Below are 19,974 nucleotides of genomic sequence, written 5' to 3'. Positions count from 1 at the left end.
GGACAGCATTTACAGAGGCTTGGGTCTCGCCCCCCTCATCCCCACCCATGCAGGAGGCACAGACTGAGCACTTAGTAAAATATTTCATTCGGTAAGTCTTGTTTTCCTCCTAGGGTCAAGGCCACAGCAGAATGCTGGGGGCAGTGGGGGGCGGGTAAGGAGGGGGGGGGCGTGAAGGAGGGCGTGAACCTGCTTCCATGCCAGTTTTCTGATTAGTTCTCCGGCGGGGGTGCAGTGAGGAAGCCGCCCTCTCCCCTGTGGGTGAAAAGAAGGAAGAGAGCCCTCTGCCATAGACTGCTGGGTGTAGCCGGTGGATTCGGCTCCATAGCCAACAGGTTGTGTATGTCTGTAGAACTGGGGTGACACCCATACGTTTTACCACTTAGGGTAGTGAAATCAAGTGAACTGATTAGAAGGAGAAGCGTAACTTAACCCCAGTCAGTCTGGGGAGACCCATCGAATTGCCGCCACCCCTTTGAGGTCAAGCCCAAGCTCCTAGATATCCCCAAGAATAGCGCTAATACTAAGCACTTCCCCTGCCCTGACCGGGGGACAGAGGGGACACCGCTTCGCCGTGCAGCACCACTGCTGAGGTCCCTGTCACCCCGGGTCTCCCAAGGCCAGCTCCTGCTGAGTCCCGGACGAGGCACGCAGCCCGGCGGGTGCCAGGCAGACTCGAGTCTCTGCGACGCTCCATTTGTCCAGGACTCCCGCGAGGGGCGGAGTTCCCTTCCCAGTCCCGCCCCCGGCCCCAGCCCAGAGAGGCGGGGTCCGAGTTCCAGACCAAGAACCAGGGCGGGGCCAAGGGTGCTCCCGGTCCGGCAGGGCCCCCCAGGCTCGGAGCTTCCCCCCCGCGCGCTGCACTAGTCCGTGCCGTCCACCAGCTCGCACAGCATGTTCTCCAAAGCCGTGATGCGCTGCTCCTGGGCCTGCACCTGCTCACGAAGGGCCTTGATCTCCTCCAGCAGCGTCTCTAGAGTGTGCTGCTGCTGGGGCACAGGGGAGAGAAGAGGCTGTGTCTGGAAGGGATCGGTAGTGGGGGATGTGTAGACTGGGCCGGAGTGGAGCGAGGCCGCATCTTACCGACAATGGGGCGTCGCTGGCCGACTGGCTGCGGCGGGGGCCCGAGGGAGGGCGCACGTCCAGAATATTGCGCTTGGTGACCCGAAGCTCGCGGTGCTTGGGAGGTATGTAACCGTCCCTCAACGAGATGAGCACAGGTTCCGCGTCCTGGCCAGCTAGCCATTCGTCAGCTTCTAGGGCTGGCTCAGGGCCAGGCGTATCTGGGTATAGATCGTCCTGGAACAAGTCTGACTGCGGGCGGCGTGGGGAGAGAGGAGGACTAGTGTTAGCAGAGTGCCTGGCCTGCTCCGCTCCCTTCCTCCTCGGAGCCTTCGCTCAACCCCTCTTCCAGCCTCCTCACCTTGCGGGGCACAGTCATGATGATGGGCTCACATTTTCTTTCGTGCAACTTGTAGAACCTGGAAGGGAGCGGGGTTCAACACCCCCGCAGGCTCCCACCCCCTTTTCTGCCTGGGATCAATGGGTTGGAGACCAACACTTGCTGAGCCCCTATCATGCTCTGTACTTCAAAACACATTATTGGCCCAGCTGGTAAAACATCTCTGATGGGGTGTTTATATTATTTTACAGATGAGGAAACTGAAGTTTAGAGAGTGTTAAGCTAGTTAATGCTGAGACTGGCACCGAAACAAGCCTGTTTGACACCCCCCCCCCCCAAGTCCCTGTGTCTTCCCCAATGGCTAGTGGGGACAGACATGGCAAGCGAGAAGGCTGCTGACCGGGCGATCTCACACTTGTTGACTTCCAGTCCCCGCTTGGGCATGAAACCCATGCCCCTCTGAGGCTCCTTGCTGCTGAACGTGTTCAGGTAATGCACGAAAGGTGGTTCGTCTGTAATCTCAAAGTACCGAATGCTGCTGTCGCCCTGCAAAACCAGTCGGGTCAGAGACTCTCCCAGGCAGAATTTCAACATCTCGGTCAAGCCCTTGTACTTCCCTCCCGGCCGCAAGCACCTTGCCGCATAGGTAGACGATGCTGGAGTCGGGATCATAGAAGGGCAGTAGGACCCCGTTGCTTGTGTCCATCTCCTGCAGTGCCACTGGTTCCTCGAAATTGTTCTGCCCGAGCACAGGAGGCGTGACCAGCCCTGCTCTGGCCACGTGCCACTTCTGGACCCCCTGAAAGCCCCTTTAAGCTTCCTACCCGCTCCAAACTCCAAGCGTTCCCAAGGCAGCTCTGGAGAACGCAGCACCACCCCCCCCCCCGCCCCCGCCCCCGCCCGCACATATACCCCTGCGCCGCCGCATGCAGTCACCGCAAACCACCCCCAGGGACTCGGCATCACCAGGTGGAGGTGCCAGCGTGGGCTCCTTCAGGCGACGCAGCAAAACTGGGCAGAGGGGTGGGTGTGGGGATGGCAGGCGCTGCAAAGGGGGCAGCAGCCTCCAGCCCAGTCCAGGTGGGCATGCCCTGCGGGTGGGGGGCGCCTGGCCCCTCTCCCGTGATGCCAGTCCCCGGGGCACACACCCCAAGCTTCCAGCTGCGTTACCGGGTCCCACAGGCCCAGCTCTCGCTGGCTCATGCGGGTGAAGCCCGTGGTGAAGATATGACCCTGGCGCGTGAAGACGGCCCGCATGGGCCTCATTCCCTCGTGGGCCGCAAACCTCTCCTGGGGGAAGGGGGGAGACAGGGAGAGGCGTCACCCAGTTGCCTGCTCTGGAGAGCCTGGAGGGCCGAGCAACCAGCTTGCTGATTTTGGTGGGGAAGAGACAGGGTAGGGGTGGGGGTTGGAGACAGAAGAGGGCCTAACTACTCAGCTTCCTGGGGGTCCCTGGCTGGCCGCTGGCCTGGAGAGAGTCTGGGCCCAGAGAGAGTGGGAGGCGCGGGCCTCTCAGCAGATCCCGAGCCCTTAAGCGCCCTCAGAGGCTGATCCCTAGAGCAGGGGATGTCTGCCGGCTCCCCGGGTCGCAGCGAGGCTTTTCCCAGACAGGAGCTCCCCGCTCCGCTTCCGCCTTCTCGGGCACAGGCCGCGGCCTGGGAGGGCGCTCCTGGCAGGCCCAGCGAAGGAGCGAGCGCGTGTGCCCAGCGCGGCCTGGCCTACCGGGTCCCAGAGCGCGAGTTGCCGCTCACTCATCCTGCTGAAGCCGGTGCTGAGTAGCTTCCCGTCTGCAGTGAAGACGGCCCGCAGCGGGCGGGCGCCCTCGTGAGGCCGGGCTCGCTCCTGCTCGCGGGGTTAGTGGGTTAGAGCGCCCGCCGGCCCGCCCCCGCCCCGGCCGCGCCCTCCACGCGCACTCCGCGCAGACATGCACGTGCCCCACGCACCCGCACCCCGCGTAAAATTGAGGCTGGTGAGGCAGGTGCCGCCGCCCTGCCAGGGTACCGAGCTGGGACTAATGAGGCACGAGGGTTGTCCCCTCTCTCCCTGCCGCCCAGTGGGTTGACTAGGGCAGAAAGGGGCCTGCCAGAGAGCCCGTGTCGGGCTCCAAACCCTGGAAGATGGCGCTGGGTGCCAGCTGAGAGGAGAGGGGTGCGGGAGGTTTCATGCAGGTTCTGGTGGAGGGATAGAGTTGGCAGGTTCTCGCTCAATTACAACTGAAAGAGCACTGCTCTGAGCTTCTGAGATGCAGGGGAGTGGAGGGAACAGGAGGGGGGCAGAAAATTGTGGACTGTGGGCTTACTTAGGGCTGGGAGCAGTGGTTGCAGACACTGGAAGGAGGGTGGCCTTGGGTTGGGGTGGGGAGGCGAGAGCTGGGACTAGGGGCTCAGAGGATTAAGGGTACAGGGGCCTGACAGCTGGTTGGGGGATGGCCACGCCAAGCACTCACCGCCACCACCTGGCCCTTGCGGGGGTCTATAATGCGCAGGGTCTTGTCCTTGCAGGTCGTGGCTAGCAGGCTACCATTGCTGTTCCAGCAAACACTGTGGATGACGTCCGGGTGCATGTCATCTAGACTCAGGAGCACCTCCCCAGTGCCCACATTCCAGATGATGATCACATTGTCACCACCTGTCCAGAGCAGCCAGTCACCATTACTTGGGTCCTGCCTTTGCTTGCCCCCCCCACAATCTACAGTAGGGACCCCTCCCCCAGGCCCCAGACCTGCACTGAGCAGAACATTCCGGGCAGTAGGGTGCCAGCAGAGGATGCCCACACGTTTGGAGTGGCCCTCGAGTGTAATGATGGGTTCTGTGATGTTGCGCATAGGGGTATAGTCTGGAATTTGCCACACCTAGGTGGGGAGGAAAAGGCATAGGGTAAGTGGGATGAGGGGCCTGCTTTGTCCCTCTACTCCTCCCTTATTCCGCACCCCGCCCCCCAACCCTACAGGCTCTCTTGAGTGGTAAAAATCAAATGCAGGGCAAGATGTAATGGCGCCTGCCCCAGGCAGAAGCAGCTGGGAGCCAGGAGGGGGCACTGCCAGCTCTCCAGAGACCTCTCTATACACCCCAGCAGGGAGACTTCAGAGCACTGCCCCCTTGCTCTTCAGGCCTCAAGTTGGCCATGGCTATAATTAGTCCTAAGAAGTGCATCCTGGGAGCCGGTGGGCATGTGGCTAAATATAGCCTGGGAGCTGGGCAGGGTAGGGCCCTAGGACCTAGCAACTCTTTTACCACCTTCCCTAACACAGGTGAGGCAGCCCTCCCCCCCCCCCCTTCCCCTGTCCAACTGCCCTGAAGCATCCACTTGGCTCCTACCATGACCGTGGTGTCGTCTGAGGCACTGGCGATGACGTTGTCATTATGTGGGCACCAGTCGATGTCCAGCACTGGAGCAGTGTGCCCAGTGACCAGAGGGTAGTTCTTATCCACTCGTCCTGTCTGGAGGGGTCAGAGAGGGAGCTATAGGGTCACTTTCCTGTGTGTTTTTTGGGGGTAGGCAGTGGACCTGTTTACATCTCAGTACTCTATCACCTATTTTCTCTTTGCAAACCCCTTTCTGCACCTTCAGCCCCATCCAACTACTTCCTGTACTTCACTGAAGGCAGAGTTGAAGTCATTTAATATCTCAGACACAGAGAGGTAATGACTTAGCCAAAGACACAGAGCAAGATACTGGTTGAGTCAGTACTTGAACTCTCAGTCCAGAGCTCTTGCAAAAATACCTATTAGGAGGAAGCTGTTCTTGGGCCTGTTCTCCCAGTGAGAATGTCTATAGGAAGCCCCTGGTAGAAGAGGTCAAGGTGAGGTAATATGGAATGCAGTGGCCAATAGCCCTTTCTTTGTCCCCCTTGGCAAGTCTCCCCCTTGTCACTGGTTTGACCTTGGAACCACAAGCAGCAGTTACTCCTAGTGCCTGAGCTGGCGCTCATCTACTTTGGTCCTTATGGGCTTTTTATGGGGGCTCTGAAGCCTTTGCAGGGGCTGGAGTCAGTCCAGACCAGGCAGTAGGGGAGTGGGGTGGCTGTGTAGCATTGGAATGGCAGTTGTACTGGGTGAGGAAGTGGCTCCAGCTTGAAATTTGAGCCCTGGGGATGGTGTCCTTAGTTGATGTCTGCATTGTCCCCAAGTGAGTCACTGGCTATTGTCAGGCCTCTTTCTGACCCTGCCACCTGTGGAACCTCCCTTAACAAGGTATAGGGGCCAGATCCAGGTCAAGGTCATGACTTCAGGTGGCCATCCTGGGGGGTGGAGATTTCTAAGAGGCTTGAGGCCACTCATCAAAGGTGGCAGTCACTGCTGGCCTCCATCTCTGGGGTAGGGAGGGCTTTGGCCTTATATGTCATGTCCCCCTGCCCTTCGTTCTCATTCTATCCCACTGTAAGAACCACAGTGGGGAGGTGGCCAGGGACTCTTTGGAAAGAGCTTGACTCTGTCCTCAGTGTGCTGCTCTGGGGTGTGATTTAATCCAATGATCACCCTGCTCTGGGGAGAAAGATCCCACACCCAAAACATGAGGAGGCATGGCATTAGGAGAGATGGGGACAGAGTCTGGGCCAGGCCCTGGCTCCACTGCTTCCCAACTATCTTCATAATACTCTTCTGGTCCCTGCTGGCAACAGGGTGCTGCATGGAGTGAGGGATGGGCTATGAGTGGGTGCAGGGCACTGTGATGCTGCTGCTCTGTGAAGGGTGAGGGAGCCTCCCACTTGGTCCCCAAGGGCTTGGGGAACAGGGAGCAGCCAGTGGATACAAACTGCCCTCCTGACTGAAGGAGGGGTCCCCAGGAACTACAGCCAGTGTCTTCCCCACTGCTTTCTTCCCTTCATCCCTCACCTTGGCCAGAGGCAGGACAATGAAGGCACCTCCACCTCCAGCCTCCACAATAATGGCCAGGAATTTGGGGTTGACAGCACAGAAGGAGCTGTCCCACGTGACCTTGGACACACGGATATCCTCGTAGGACTGGTCAGCCTTTGCTGCCTGCCCAAACACATGGCGGAACTTGCTCTGCCGAACCACACGCCGGCTCATGGCTGTGGGTAGAAGTGGAGGATCTCAGTGCCCAGAAATGCCTTTGGTCCTTAGTCCTGTGAGCTGTGGGAGGGAGGAAGAGTAGGGAGAGGATGGCAAGTGAGAAGGGTTGTCTGGCCACAAGTCAGGTCCTAGAAGCAGGGAGCTTTCTTCTAGGTGATTAAAGTATGGGAGAGATCTTTGCCACCTATAAAGTGCTGCTTAATTCAAGAGGTTAGGATTTGGGGACTGACTTTTTTGAGACCCAGGCAGGAGACAGTGGAGTTTGGGACTGAAAGCTTCCTGGAAGTTGAAGTGATTTGGGGAGGAATGTCCATGCCAGGCTGCCCTCCTGCTGTCAGCCTTGGCTGAGCATCTCTTCAGGAAGTGTTTATCTCCCAGCAGCACCTTGTCCAGAATCAGAGGCCCTGGTTGTGGGATCTTGGCTCAAGGCCAGCTATGGGGCTAAGATTGTAGCCCCCCCCAAGATCCCCAAACCTGTATGTTTAACAGTTCAGGCAGAGGGACTTTTGCCTGTTTCTAAAAATACGCCAAGGAGAAGTTCCTCCTGTCAGCTAACCTGAGCCTTTCCTGCTACTATTTTCATCAATTTCCTCCCATCCTGTTGGGGGACACAGTGTAAGTGGATCTCTCCTCTTTCCACGCTTCTCTTCACTGGCTTCTCTAAGAGGTTTTAACTATGGTCTGGCTTTTGCCTACCACACTTTGGTCCCGTTCTTCTATGCGTCCTCTCTCCTACTCAACTTTCCTGGGGTGGGGTCCTCAACGCCCAGGCTATGGCCAGATTTGCAGGAGTGGGGTGGGTGATGTGGGGAGGGTGAAGATCCTTTTCTTCAAACAGGGTTTGTGTTGTGCTCTTCCCCAGGGGGCTCACCGAGCTTTTCCAAAGCCCCAGCCACGGACTCCTGCCCCTCCCCAGCCCCAGGCTTCCCCGTGCCCTTCACGCCGCTTCTATGGCCCCAGGCCTGACGCCCGGCCTCCCCGCACCCTCCTCGGGCCTCCTGCCCCAGCACTGCGTTCTTGGGAGACGAGGTGTCGGTGCCCTGCAGGCGCGCGGGCCGCTGTCCGGCCAAATATAGACACCAAGTCCGCCCCGCCCGGACCGAATTTGGCGGCGCGGGGGAGGGGGCGCAGACCTCTGCTTCTCCGGAGACCCCGCCCGCTCCGCTGGCTGCGGTGGCAGCGTGTGTGTGTGGGGGGGTACCTGGTCCTGAGTGGGCCGAGGGGCGCTCACGCTGCGACTCCTCTGCAGTGGGGGCTAGGGGTGCGCTGGGGGCCGAGGGAGGCGTCAGGGCGACGGAACTGCTTCTCCGGGTGTCCGCTGCGTCTGGGGCCCGGGTGTTCGTCTGAGCGCTCCAGCCACTGCTTGCGGCTCTCTGAGGCCCGGCGTCGCTGCAGTCCCAGCTGCCGCTGCCATCAACCTGCGGAGGCGGGGCCTGTGGCGGGGGCGGGGCCAGAGCTGCCCCGCCCCTCCAGCGGCGGGAAAGTTGAGCGCAGTGGACTCCGCGCCACGGTAGCCAGTCCGCTGGCCAAAGAAAACTGTCAAAAGTAATTGAATGTGTACACGCGGGTTGTGCGCACTCCTCCCCGCCCTCCGTGCCTCCTGGGTGGTCTGGGCATACCGAGCAAGATTAGGTGCCTTCGCGCCGCATTTCTGTTGCAATCGCACTCCCAACTTAGCCTGTCCCGGCTGGCGGTCCCGGTCTTCGGGACTGAACGCCCAGACCCTCCTGGGGAGAGGTCCCGCAAACTGCTTTGAGGGAGTCATTTCAACCCTTGGATGAGGGCCTAGGCTGGCCCAGGGCAGCTCCAGAGTACCTGACAGGGGGCACTGATGTTACTGTCATTGTTGTTATTAATGGCTGTAACGACCACTTCAGAACCTAAAACGTTGGCACTGTAGGCATTTCACCCTTTTAGAGAGGATTCCATGGAGCAAGGCAGAACACAGCCTAAAGACTGGGTGGGGGAGTGAATCCACCTTGACCCCATGGGAACACCAGATGCAAGGAGAAGCAGCTGCCACAGGCCTTCAACAACCAAATTTTAGACGCCCAACCTGACTCTTAAGTCTTCCGGGATTTGTTTGAATTGATGGCCAGCTGTGTTCCAGGGAAGTCCCAGCCCTCATTCACTCCCGCTGGGATCCATGGATCTGAGTACTGATCAAGATTAAGAAGGAAATAGGGGTGCCTGGGTGGCTCAGTAGGTTAAGCATCCAATTCTTGGTTTCAGCTCAGGTCATGATCTCATGGTTCATGAGTTTGAGCCCCCTGTTGGGCCCTGCGCTGTTGGTGCAGAGCCTGGTTGGGATTCTCTCTCTCCCTTTCTTTCTGCCCCTCCCTCTGCTTATGCTGTCTCTCTCTCTCAAAATAAATAAGTTAAAAAAAAAAAAAAAGACTAAGGAGGAAATAAAAAGAAACCTAATCAAAATACAGCCAGTGAAAAACAACTAGTCCCTGAAGCTGCTGTACACCCAGTATCCACCCACTGCCTGGATTTCTTGCTCTGGATCATAAGGCCCTTGGAGGCCAGCATGAGGCCAGGTATTACCTCTTCTTCTCTAGGGCACACCTGGGGATCAACGGAACAGCCCTGGGGAGGGAAGATGGTGGAAAGCTCAAAGGCCCACACAAGGGTCCTTCTCAGGAAGATTCCAAGTATCCAGTGGCTTGTAGGGGAACAGAACCAGAAACTGTTACAGGTGCTCCAGAAAGAATTCGTGGCATGGAGGGCCTTAAGGGCAAAGAGTCTCCCTTTTACCTAAAGATTCCAGGTACATGATTAGGAGGAAAAGACCTGAGTGAGTCAGTTGCTCCTTAATAACAATAGCTCACACCTATTGTGTGCCAGACACTGTTCTAAGGTCTTTACACATATTAATTACATTCTGATAACAGTCTTCTGTGATAGCTATTATTATTATCGCTATGTTAGAGGTGAGGAAACTAAGGTACAAAGAGATTAAGTAGCTTGCCCATCAGTCAACTGGTAGTTGGTGGAGCTGAAACTTTTATCCAGTGGTCTGGCATCTGGGTCCATGCTTTTCAGCACCATGCATTTCTGCCTCCTCTTGAAGGATAATGCTACTTTATCTCACAAGTGCTAATCCTGAGAGATACTCTGTGGCACAAAGGATGCTTGGACTAACTAGAAAACTGGAGCTCTAGCCCTGGCTCAATCACCCCATTTTTGCAGTTCTCTGAGCTGTAAAACAAAGAGAGCTGGGTCAGGTTCTTTCCAACTCTGCACGACCTGTTGGCAGAGAAGGGATTTGACATGTCACCTTCTACCTTGAAGTGACCTTTTCTTCCCTTTCCTTTCCTCCTCTTTAAAGAGCACTCCATTCTAAAGCCCCCTCCCCTTTTTTCAAGTTTATTTATTCTGAAAGAAAGAGAGAGCAAGCAGGCGAGGGGCGGAGAGAAGGAGAGAACCCCAAGCAGGCTCCACGCCAAACTTGCAGAGCCAGACAAGGGGCTCCATCTCACAAACTGTGAGATCATGACCTGAGTGGAAGTCAAGAGTCAGATGCTTAACCGACTGAGCCATCCAGGTGCCAGGAGCACTGCATTCTAGACACAAGAGTTTGAGACTAGGAAGCAGGATTCTTTTAATCCATCCTGCCTTCAGTTCTATCATCTGAGAGGAAGGGTGCTCTCCAGGTACAGGAGCAGGGAGTTGCAATAATTACCTGGACCAGGCATGTGTCAGCCCTGCCCTCTGGCTTTCTTCAGAGTGCCAAAGATTGACAGAGAGCTGGGTGGGTGGAGCCAAGGCATAAAGAACTAATTAGCAGGAGAAGCCACTGGGTTTGGTGCTTTCCTGTGTGGTTAACCATTTGAACTATTAGCTGAGCTCTGAACTACAATCTGTAGAAGACAAGCATGGATTCCATTTTTCATAAAGTCATTTTCTGGGAGAGGTGGCCTGGGAACTTAGACATGATTTGGTTCGTTTGCTTTGGCCAGAAAGACTGAGCTTATCTAGACAGGTTGGTGACTCTGGGAACCCCTAGAAAATCTGTGAAATGACCTTGCCTCCATTATCATGCATTCTGGCACTCCAGCCAGAGCCCAGTGATGTGCCCTTTCTACTTGATTTGGATAATTCAGAAAGCAGCAGGCAGACTTCATCTTAGTTCAAGGCAGTGTTTCCTCTGGAAACTTCAGTACATTGTTAGCAATTTGGAAACTGAGCTCTCCCTAGACAGTAGTGCTTCCTTGTATATGATGACTGGCACCACCAAATAGCTCCTGAAGGGTCGGTCTATGGAGGAGTGGGATTAGTGGAGAATCTCTCCTCCCACACACTGCCTGTTTTAGAGAACTGCCAGTTGACCTCATCTCCCTTCTTCCACTATTGACATTCAATGCTTCTAATCGCAGGAGGGGGTTAAGAGCTTGTACTTCGTTAGAAAGTCACACCTCATTTCTGGAAACCACTCAGTGAGCTGAGGTGGCTTGTGCTCAAAGTCTGTGAGCTCTATCTCACTAATGTCCAGCGGTCAGCCACCCAGAAAATCTAGTCCCTGATGGGGCAGGTCACAGCAGCTGTCCCAGAGCAGTCGCTCTGTACCACACATGGCAGAGGAATTTTTGGTTCCTTTGCTTATTCATTCTCCTAACATTCAGGTGACCAGGCCAAGTTCCCGCTTGGTCACTTGATTGGAGGCACAATGTCTGAAATAATCTTTAGTGATCCTATTTCCCATCCAGTCTTTACTTTGTGGGAGGTAGAAAGTTAAGATCCACACCCCCCCCCCCCCCCCCCCCCCCCCACTGAGTTCAGCTAACTGTTAAGGATGTGCATGATGGAGATCAGTGAGAATCGTTCCATGTTTATCATCAGTGTTCTCTTCCAATCCCTTCACCTGCTCCAGCACCACCCCACTTTTGTTGATCAAGTACACATTTCATCTTCAAAATAAAAATTTATTTAATCTGTAACAAGAACATTGAATCTGCACATTTGCGCACAAGTTCACATTTAAAAACAGCAGAGCACATCAGTAATAAAAAAACCCTATAATACAAGTGGAACATCCCAACCACCAGGAAGATTAAGGGAGGAGATGAGACCACTCTATATTCTGCTTCAAATGCCTCAGAAAGGTCCCAGAGATTCCAGGGAGCACCTGCTTTATTTAATAAAATGTGAGCATAAAAGTTTGGACTGGCCTGGGGCAAAGGTAACAGTCAGTGGGAGAGTCTTTTGGACTTACTTCCTACATTTAAAACAAGTCCTACAAAATAAAGTACAAAGAAAGAAAAAAAAAAGGCACCTCAAGCTATGCCAGGCAAACCAAAATCCAATAAAACATAAAAACCAAACAATTCCCTGTGGGCCTGTTGATTGAGAATCATTTCAGGGCCAGTTACCCAGTTTCCAGGTTGGGTCATCAGCTTGAAGTAAGCCCTGGGTATTAGCTCTGCATGTGTAGAGGACACTGCCACCAGTGTCGCTGTGAGGACACAGATGGCAGCTGGTCATATACCCTCTGAGGCATCTTGAAGCCAATGAGGGATGATTCCAGTTTAGAAATCCTGTCCTAGATCTCTGGGGCACTGAGAAAGTGAGGCTGGTTTTCTTTTCATAGCAGGAGCCAGGCCCGGTCACCCACCACTTCCAGGCTGGAAAAGTACAGAAGCACCTTGCAATAGCTCTCCATGGCATCAAGGAACCCCAAAGCCCTGGGACAGGGTTAGGAGTGTGCAGCTTCCTGCTTTGGCGGCAGGCTTTTCCTAAAGTGGGTGTTAGAGGAGTTGAGGCAGCAAATACATTTATGCCTAATACATGCCTTGACCTTTTAGTCTGGAAGGGAAAACAAGGTCCAAGATACTTTCAAGTTGGACTGGTGCTGAAAGAGCTACAATTTCACCTACCATCAAAAAAAAAAAAAAAAAAAAAAAAAGGCATAACAAAACTGGACAAAAATGACACTAGCCATTCACTGTTATAACCATCACTGAAAGACACACCATCACTGACTGAGGAAATGACGATTTCCATACAGAGTGTTAAACAGGAGTGTGGGACACAGATTGAAAAATTAGCTCCAGGTCCTCCCCATGTACCAACCAGTGGGCTGACCACTCTGGCCTTGCTTTGTGTGAGGACTCACAGGACAGCCAGGGCTGGGTGCCTGGAGGAGGATACTGAGTGGCTATCAAGATGATGCATGTTTTAATTATCACAATGTAAACAAAGTATCCACAAATAGTTGTCAAAAAGAGCCAAAGAATGGCTTTATTTAAAAAATTTTCAATGCCCTTAAAAGTAACCCTCTTTGCATAATGCTTTCTTAAAAGAAAACAACTCCCACAAAAACACCTTTACCAAACATGCTTAGATCACTTTAAACTGAAATCCTCAGATGGAACGGGTGAAGATTTCTGTGAGCTGCTATGTCTCAGAAACTTCAGGTCTATCCAAAAGTAACTGTCTGGGGCCTTTCAGTAGGAGGGGACCTCAGAGCCTGGGCTGCCTTCCTCAGGCTGTCCTTGGAGTGCTTGGTAGTTCCCCAAATGAGAAAGAATTGGGATAAAGGTATAGAATCAGGAAAATGCTAAAGAGCCTGAAGAGCCCGGGATGCTAAGAATGATCCCAAACATTAAGAATCTGAAAGGCAACCAAAATGAGATGATGATTACTCCACTACAGTACTATAGTTCTACTATAGTATATACCACTCCTAAGTGTTTCTAAAATCCAGAACGGGTTGGGGTTTCTCTCCTTCCTACTGACCAGGTAACCCTCCAGATTACAGCTCTAAAGTGTGCTCCTGGGGCTTTTACCCTCTGCACCAAAATGTTATTTTATATTTGCACGTGTGCACGCACATACACACTTACTCTCTCCTCCAGAGTAACTTGAGAGCCAGACTATGGTGGCTTTCAAAATAAAGAGAGCAAGAGGTCAAGACTTTTCCTACTCCTGTCCATCTACTAGACCTGCTGTTCCAGGTCTGAGTTTTCCATGAATGGAAAAGAGAAATAGGCCTCCCAAGACTATCAGAAAGTTTGAAGACAAGAAAGTCCGAGAAGTCCTTGAGAGTGCTCATCATGTACTTCCCCTGGACCTCGCTCAGCTATGCAAATAACACAAGAACACTCAGTTGTGGGAGTTTTGAGAGGGCTGGCAAAACCCCATGGCAAGGTTGAATTACAGGCCCTGTGTAGAAGATGTTTATTTAAGCAGGTAAATTAAATGATTAAAAAAAAAAAAAAAAGGAAGGCAGAGCAAGACTATTTCCTTTTCCTTTTCTAAAAAGTCATCTTCACAGCATTAGAGGATCTCTTCCCCATCTTTGTTCTTACTTAATGCAGGGATAGTGAGCGTTCGACACGACTGCAGGGGAGTAGAGAGAACAGTGCAATACTGTTGATCCTGCTTGTACTTAATGTGAGGGATGTCACCATTTCAAAGGGTTAATGAGCGGGCACCACTCTCTTCACCTCTCACCCCACCACAACTTTCTGTCTTTTCTCCATCAATAATGGCGGTGGTGGAAGTGCCTCAACAAGACAGGGCCGTTTAGATGGATGAGCCCTGGAAATTCATAACCCTGTCTTGCAAGCCTCCTCACACTGGTACATACCACCTAAAAAAACACTTCATAACATATTAAATATCCAGGAACCACAAAGCCATGTGGATGATACATGTGAACATGTAAGGAAACTATTTAGGGACAGCACAGGTACACAAAATTACTACATCATAAAGACACTAGAGCGGGAGGCTTCTGTCCAATCCACCTCCTGGCAGCGATGTCAGACCCAACCATGGCTTCCACACAGCGACTGGATTCACAGCTCCCCTGGAGCATCTGTGAATAGCCTCAGTCCACCTCTCTGTAGCAGGTCACCCTGCTACCTGCCCCCACCAAACTCCAGCCTCTGACATTCCCTTGACAGTCTAGGTATCCACCTTTTCCTCTCAGTGCTGTGATGAACCAAAAAACCAAAACTCAACTCTGTACTTGGTCAATCTCTCAGCAAGGTGGACATCAACCAGAGCCAACAGAAGCAATGTGCAAACCTCTTCAGTTCTGATGAGCTGCAGAGGGTGTTTCATTCCAGGCTAAATGCTTCTTGTAAGCAGCTGAAATAAGCTTGTTTATGGCAAGTGCTCCTGTGTTAAGGATCTCCACAATAGCAGCAAAGCAACAGCATCCTAAATGGAGTCATAATGGGTGCCTGCCCTTGGCGGGGAGTGGGGGGGGGGGCTCCCCACAACCTTTCAGCCCAATCCACATGAGAAGCTTCCACCCTGGGCCAGCAGTAACACTCACAGACTCCTTGGCTGTGGTTCAGCTACTGGCAAACAACCTACCCTGGGATTTCAGTCTCAAAGAGAAATCAGACTTCAGTCAAACTGTGATCTAATGGGAGCCTTTAGGGGTTTCTCTGAGGAGGAAGTTACTAACACATAATTTGGCAGGAGCTGGCGATTAGAAGTCTCCATTTAAACAATTAAAACCACCATCAACATATTCTGCAGATTCCTACCAACACCCATCAGTTTTATTTCTGTGCTGTGTGTTTTCTCCAGTTGCAGCTTTACTTCTTTTTAAAAAGAATAAATCAAAAAGATCCTACGACATCAACAACAAAACACTGTAAGAAAGTGACAACATTATGTACATAAATACTGTGTATAAGCTAGAGAAATGACAAATCTTTCAGGAAAATAAAAAAAACAACAACCCATGTCAAGTGTTAACAGTGATAACATTGGTAAGAAAACTTTGCATTCAATGGAGGTTATACATAGGTAATGTAACAATTCAAATATCATCTATGAAATTAAAAAAAAAAAGGCAGCATTGAAGAAACAGCATGAAGGAGGAAAGTAAACTGGAAAATATGGCCATTAAACTCAGAAGGCCCACAGAATTATTCAAGTAATGGAAGTGTTAAAACCCTATGTAATGTATTCATTTTACAAGAACACACTGACTTTCAATTGCTGTTTTTCAAACCTGTCCCTATTACGTTTTGGTTGAAAGGATCTTACATTTCCTGGCAGGGAGGGCCAGGATGACCACCTACGTGGAGCCCACTGACCCAGCCTCTCCAGACTGCGCCTCCTTCTTCTCGTATGCATTCCTCTACACAGGACCCCTCGGGTTTCATTTGGGGTTCACTTTGAACTTAAAAATTATGTGTTTGGGGGGAAAAAACCCTATTTGCTTGCTAAGTTTACAAAGCCAGCCACTATTGTGCCTTTCTGTGATGATATACTCTGGAATACCAGAAGAAGTGGATTCTGGAAGACCCCTTCGAAAGCACAGCGGAATTTGCCAACTTGGGGAATTCCTGGTGGGCGGGGGCCCAAGGCTCAGAGACTTGTGGCTGCCCTTCGGCCCAATCTCAGGCTTTGGGTCTGAAGACCAAACCATCATCACACAGGCCCAGGGGAAGAGGAGCATTTCCAATTCCCAGCTTCCTCCCCACCCTCCCCATCTGCTTCCTTCTGCAAGCAAGCAAGCAAGCAAGCAAGCAAGCAAGAGTGCTTTTTCTCAGAGGGCAAAAATGAGGAGCTGATGGGAGCTGATTGAAAAACAGCAATTTGCCTTTGATAAAGGTGCTCTTTGAAAATGAGTATTTTTGAGGTTTGATTTTTCGAAAAATAAAAAAATGATAAAATGGTCTTGCTGTCCAAATCAATCTCTCACGCACACATACACAGAGAAAAAAACCCTAACCCTGCATGCGCCAGGAACAGTAAAATGACCAAAATATTATAAAATTAACCAATAAAGTGCATGTTCTTTACATATTACACCTGCCCCTTTTACAAACATTTCTTTTAGAAAGTCACATGTGTAGGCTCAGAATCACATGGTATTATAGAAGGGGTTGGTTGTCCGTTTTTTATCATTTGCTTTTTTCAGTCTCCTAAGGGGGTGAGTTCTGCCGTGCTGCTGACGGGGCGCCACAGCCAGCCCGGGAGCCGGGCCTGCACGCTGAAGTCCCTGGGGTTGTAGCAAAGGAAGGCCTCCTTCAGAACTAGTCAATTTGGGTTCTGCCCTGGGGAGCAAACACTGCTGACCGTAACCAAATTCTTTGGCATACTGTACGATAGGCTTCTCCACTGGCTTGCTCTGAGCGATACACTCTGTTGTTTTGAGTTGCTCTATAAAATACTTGGTGGGCTCTAGGTTCTGGGGGGCATCTGGGTTTTCTGAGGACTCCTGGGGCTCCATGGCATGCATGCCTGAGTCTGTTCTGATGAAGGGCTGAAGCAGTTTGAGATGAGAGGGCTCGGAGGAGACAGGCTCTCTATCTGATAAACAGTCTTTACAGAGGTCCAAGTAACCTAACTTGGCAAGGGAAGCTGAATGCCGCATTTGGGCTGTTTTGGTGAGTCCTGCCTGGCAGATCGCTCGGGACTCGATGTCTTTAGTGCGCTCTTTCACCACACTGAGGCTATGGCTGACACTCTTCATACTGTCACTACTAGAGCTATGTGGGGGTTGACAGGCTGCAGGTAATGGGTCCAGTTTTTCTTGTAACTCCCCAATATTATCACCAAGTTTGCTTAAGTCTTCACTCCTTAACAGAGAGCCCTCATATGGCACTTCACTGCCACTGGAGAGTGCACCGTCCAGACCTTCTTCCCAGCCGCCCTGCTCCAAAGAGGGCTCGTTGTCTGTGGTGCTGCTTTGCTCTGTGAAGCCTTCCAGGTGAACTACGGCCCGGGAATGTGCGTAATCCAAGTTGGCAGACGGTACATGGGTTGTGTGACTGACAAAAGGTGTTCCTGTCTCCAGTGCCACTGACAGGCTGTTGTCCCAGTCTTCAGGGCTGCTCAGGGTAGAGGTCAGGTTGGTGGGACTGTCGTGCTCAGGAGATGAAGAATGAGGCAGAGGTAGCAGTGTGGGGTGCAGAGCAGGCTGGTCGGGGCCCAGAGTCCTGTTCAGATTTTCATCCAGTGTACAGAGGACGGTGATGGAATTCTCCCTTTTCACGCTCCTCAGTCCTTGCTCCCCACTCTTTTCGCTGGTGGCTCTTTCACCCCCTTGCCCAGTGTGACTGGGTGACATAATGATTTCGATCTTCTTGGGAAGGGAAAGAGGGACCGACTGTGTCTCAGATCCCTGGCATGAAACCACAGTCCTCGGATCCTTCAGGACTCCTTCCAGCTTTGTTCTAATATCTGACCCTGGGTACTCTTGAAACTCCAGCGGCTCTAGTGCTGGAACAATGGCATTTTGCTCGGAATGGGGCAGCAGGCCAGCCTCAGACCCACTGCATTTCCCTTTGCCCTTGTTAATCTCTGGTTCCTTGGGGACAAAAGAATGTTCTAGGGTAGCTTCATCACTCTTCCCTTTTGGTGCTAGGTCTGCCACAGAAGACTCATTCTTGGAATTCTTGCGGATGGACAATGAGGTACAACCAGGGACAGCACCATGGTGCTCTTGCTCCTGTCGCAAGCGTTCTTCAAACTCCAAGGTGGCTCGCCTCACAGACCCAGGGCACCACTTGGCACCCGGGTGCATCCCTGGGCCCCAGAGTTCTTGTTCCTCCTCAGCTGGTTCTTCTTCTTCCAACTCTGTGGTGAATGAGTGTGTAGTCAGGCAGCCTTCTAGGTCCCACTTCCCTGAGTCTTTGGCTAGTTCAGGCTGGGCTGTGTAGGAACCTTCATTCTGCTCCAGATTTCCAGGTTTGTTCTCTAGGGCCTGGGCCCTCTCCAGGGGCAGCTCATGGATGGTGTGCTTCTTTGGTGTATGGCATGGGTTGGATAGGATGTCTCCTTTCAGTTGAATCTGTCCAACTCCTTGACTGATGGATTCGATCTCAGTGACGATTTCTTTGACTGAAATTGCATTTTCTGAGTGAGATTGCATGAAGATATCTGGGCTGACCAGCTCTGAGATTGCCTAGGGAGAAACAGTGAGATGGTTATGGCAAAGTGCAGTCTAATTAAAAATGCCAGATGTTGTACTTATTAATCTTCTAATCCAGGAGAACCTTCTGGCTATGAGGACACAAATCACAGAGTGCCTGGGACTGTCCTCTGGCCATCTGTTTTGTCATACAAAAAAAAACCAGATTCATTAAAGGCAGAGATACAAAATTAGTTACAGGTTGAATCACTGCCTACTAAACTTTTGTTCTGTTTACTCAAACAGAATTCTGACCCAATATCTTGTTCCAAAAATGAATAGCAGATAGCCTTGGAGGTTCCTATAATCCTTACTTTCCTAAGATTATTAGCGTTCAGGATTTAGGCCATATTGGGATAGATGAGATTTTTCTTTTCTGGCCTATCAACTTCCAGTTGGATATTTATTTATTTATTTATTTATTTATTTATTTATTTAGAGAGAGCACGAGCTAGCGGGGGAGGGCAGAGAGGAAGACACAGAATCTGAATTAATTAATTTATTATTTATTTATTTATTTATTTATTTATTTATTTATTTATTTATAGAGAGCACGAGCTAGCGAGCGCGGGGGAGGGCAGAGAGGAAGACACAGAATCTGAAGCAGGCTCCAGGCTCTGAGCTGTCAGCACAGAGCCCAACACGGGGCTTGAACTCATGCACCATGAGATCATGACCTAAGCCGAAGTCAGACACTTAACCGACTGACCCACCCAGGCGCCCCTCAACTTCCACTTTGATTCTAACCTTATTTAAGAAAAGGAATTCCATTCAAGGGCTCAGTGGCCACCTTCAACATGCCCAGTGATAGGGCGAGATGGATGAGGTTATCATCTAATGCCTGATTTGGAGACTCACTGCTCCCTTCTCTCCTCTGTCCTGCCAGCTTTCCTCCTGATCCTCCCCCTGCACCTCCTGGCAGTAGCATTCCAGCACATGAGGGCACTCTGTACCTGATCACACAATTTCCAAGTTTGACATGGCTCCTTCTGGGAGAGGTTTACTTGGCTTATGCAGCCATATGCCTGAGCAACTTAGAAACTGTGACTCTCTGACATTTTACTGTTCTACCAGTTACAATTCCTAGATGGATTTAGAACAAGGCAAAAGAAAACTGGCCAACACAAAATCAAGTCCTACGGTGGGGGGGGGGGGCGGGAAGATAAGGATTTCAAAATCTGGAAATGGCCATTGGACATCTCTTAAAGTGGCATCATGATAGCCATCAATCTGCTTTGTTAACATTTTTATAAGCCTTCAACATATAATATTTCCGTACGAATTGTTTTGGTCTTTCTCCTTCAAGAGAAAGTCAGAACTAGTACAAACTAACAAGGTCAGTTATGCCTTTGGGAGAAATCTCCTGGGACATTAGGCAGAGGTAAACTAGCCAAGACTGGGAGAGAAGCCACAGTGAGCCCAGTGTGTGCATGGGCTGTGGAGAGTGCTCATATGACTAGGGACTTTGCAGAAAAGCTATTTCTGTCGGAGCTGCTACACCCACTGGTCCAAAGGAGAGCTCAAGCATTCTGATTTCCCAGTAGAGAGAAGACAGCAGCAGAGGCAATGAATGTCCTGGGATAGCTGAGACAGAGAAAAGATGAGTAACGGACAAGGTGGTAAATATAAGTAGATAGATATCAGGA

The 19,974-nt window shown here is 51.6% G+C and overlaps 2 protein-coding genes across 18 annotated transcripts in view; both read right to left on the bottom strand.

Annotated features, from left to right (window-relative positions):
* Positions 1-5: 5 nt before the first annotated feature.
* Positions 6-7,726, bottom strand: CORO6 (coronin 6). Of its 12 annotated transcripts, none has more exons than XM_042916307.1 (13): positions 7,640-7,726; positions 6,238-6,498; positions 4,720-4,842; positions 4,124-4,253; positions 3,849-4,030; positions 3,125-3,244; positions 2,573-2,692; positions 2,037-2,141; positions 1,803-1,948; positions 1,424-1,481; positions 1,084-1,314; positions 892-989; positions 6-255 (listed from the first exon to the last, which is right to left on the bottom strand). In XM_042916307.1, exons 2-13 carry the CDS (start codon positions 6,433-6,435, stop codon positions 213-215), a joined length of 1,554 nt encoding a protein of 517 aa, XP_042772241.1. In that variant the 5' UTR covers positions 6,436-6,498; positions 7,640-7,726; the 3' UTR covers positions 6-212. The 12 variants fall into 12 exon arrangements, with proteins under 12 accessions (XP_042772241.1, XP_042772242.1, XP_042772243.1 ...); XM_042916308.1 differs by having other exon boundaries at positions 892-986; XM_042916309.1 differs by having other exon boundaries at positions 6-989.
* Positions 7,727-11,345: 3,619 nt separating this feature from the next.
* The window catches only part of SSH2 (slingshot protein phosphatase 2), a 255,835-nt gene continuing 247,206 nt past the window's right edge, over positions 11,346-19,974 (bottom strand). For all 6 annotated transcript variants that reach the window (XM_042916299.1, XM_042916298.1, XM_042916301.1 and 3 more), the window contains one exon: positions 11,346-18,322. In XM_042916299.1, the coding sequence (XP_042772233.1) occupies positions 16,277-18,322 (2,046 nt within the window). In that variant the 3' untranslated portion in view covers positions 11,346-16,276. The remainder of the gene's footprint in view (positions 18,323-19,974) is intronic.

This window comes from Panthera leo, chromosome E1 (assembly GCF_018350215.1).
Source record: "Panthera leo isolate Ple1 chromosome E1, P.leo_Ple1_pat1.1, whole genome shotgun sequence".
NCBI classification, from domain to species: domain Eukaryota; kingdom Metazoa; phylum Chordata; class Mammalia; order Carnivora; family Felidae; genus Panthera; species Panthera leo.
This window is presented reverse-complemented; position numbering and strand designations above follow the sequence as displayed.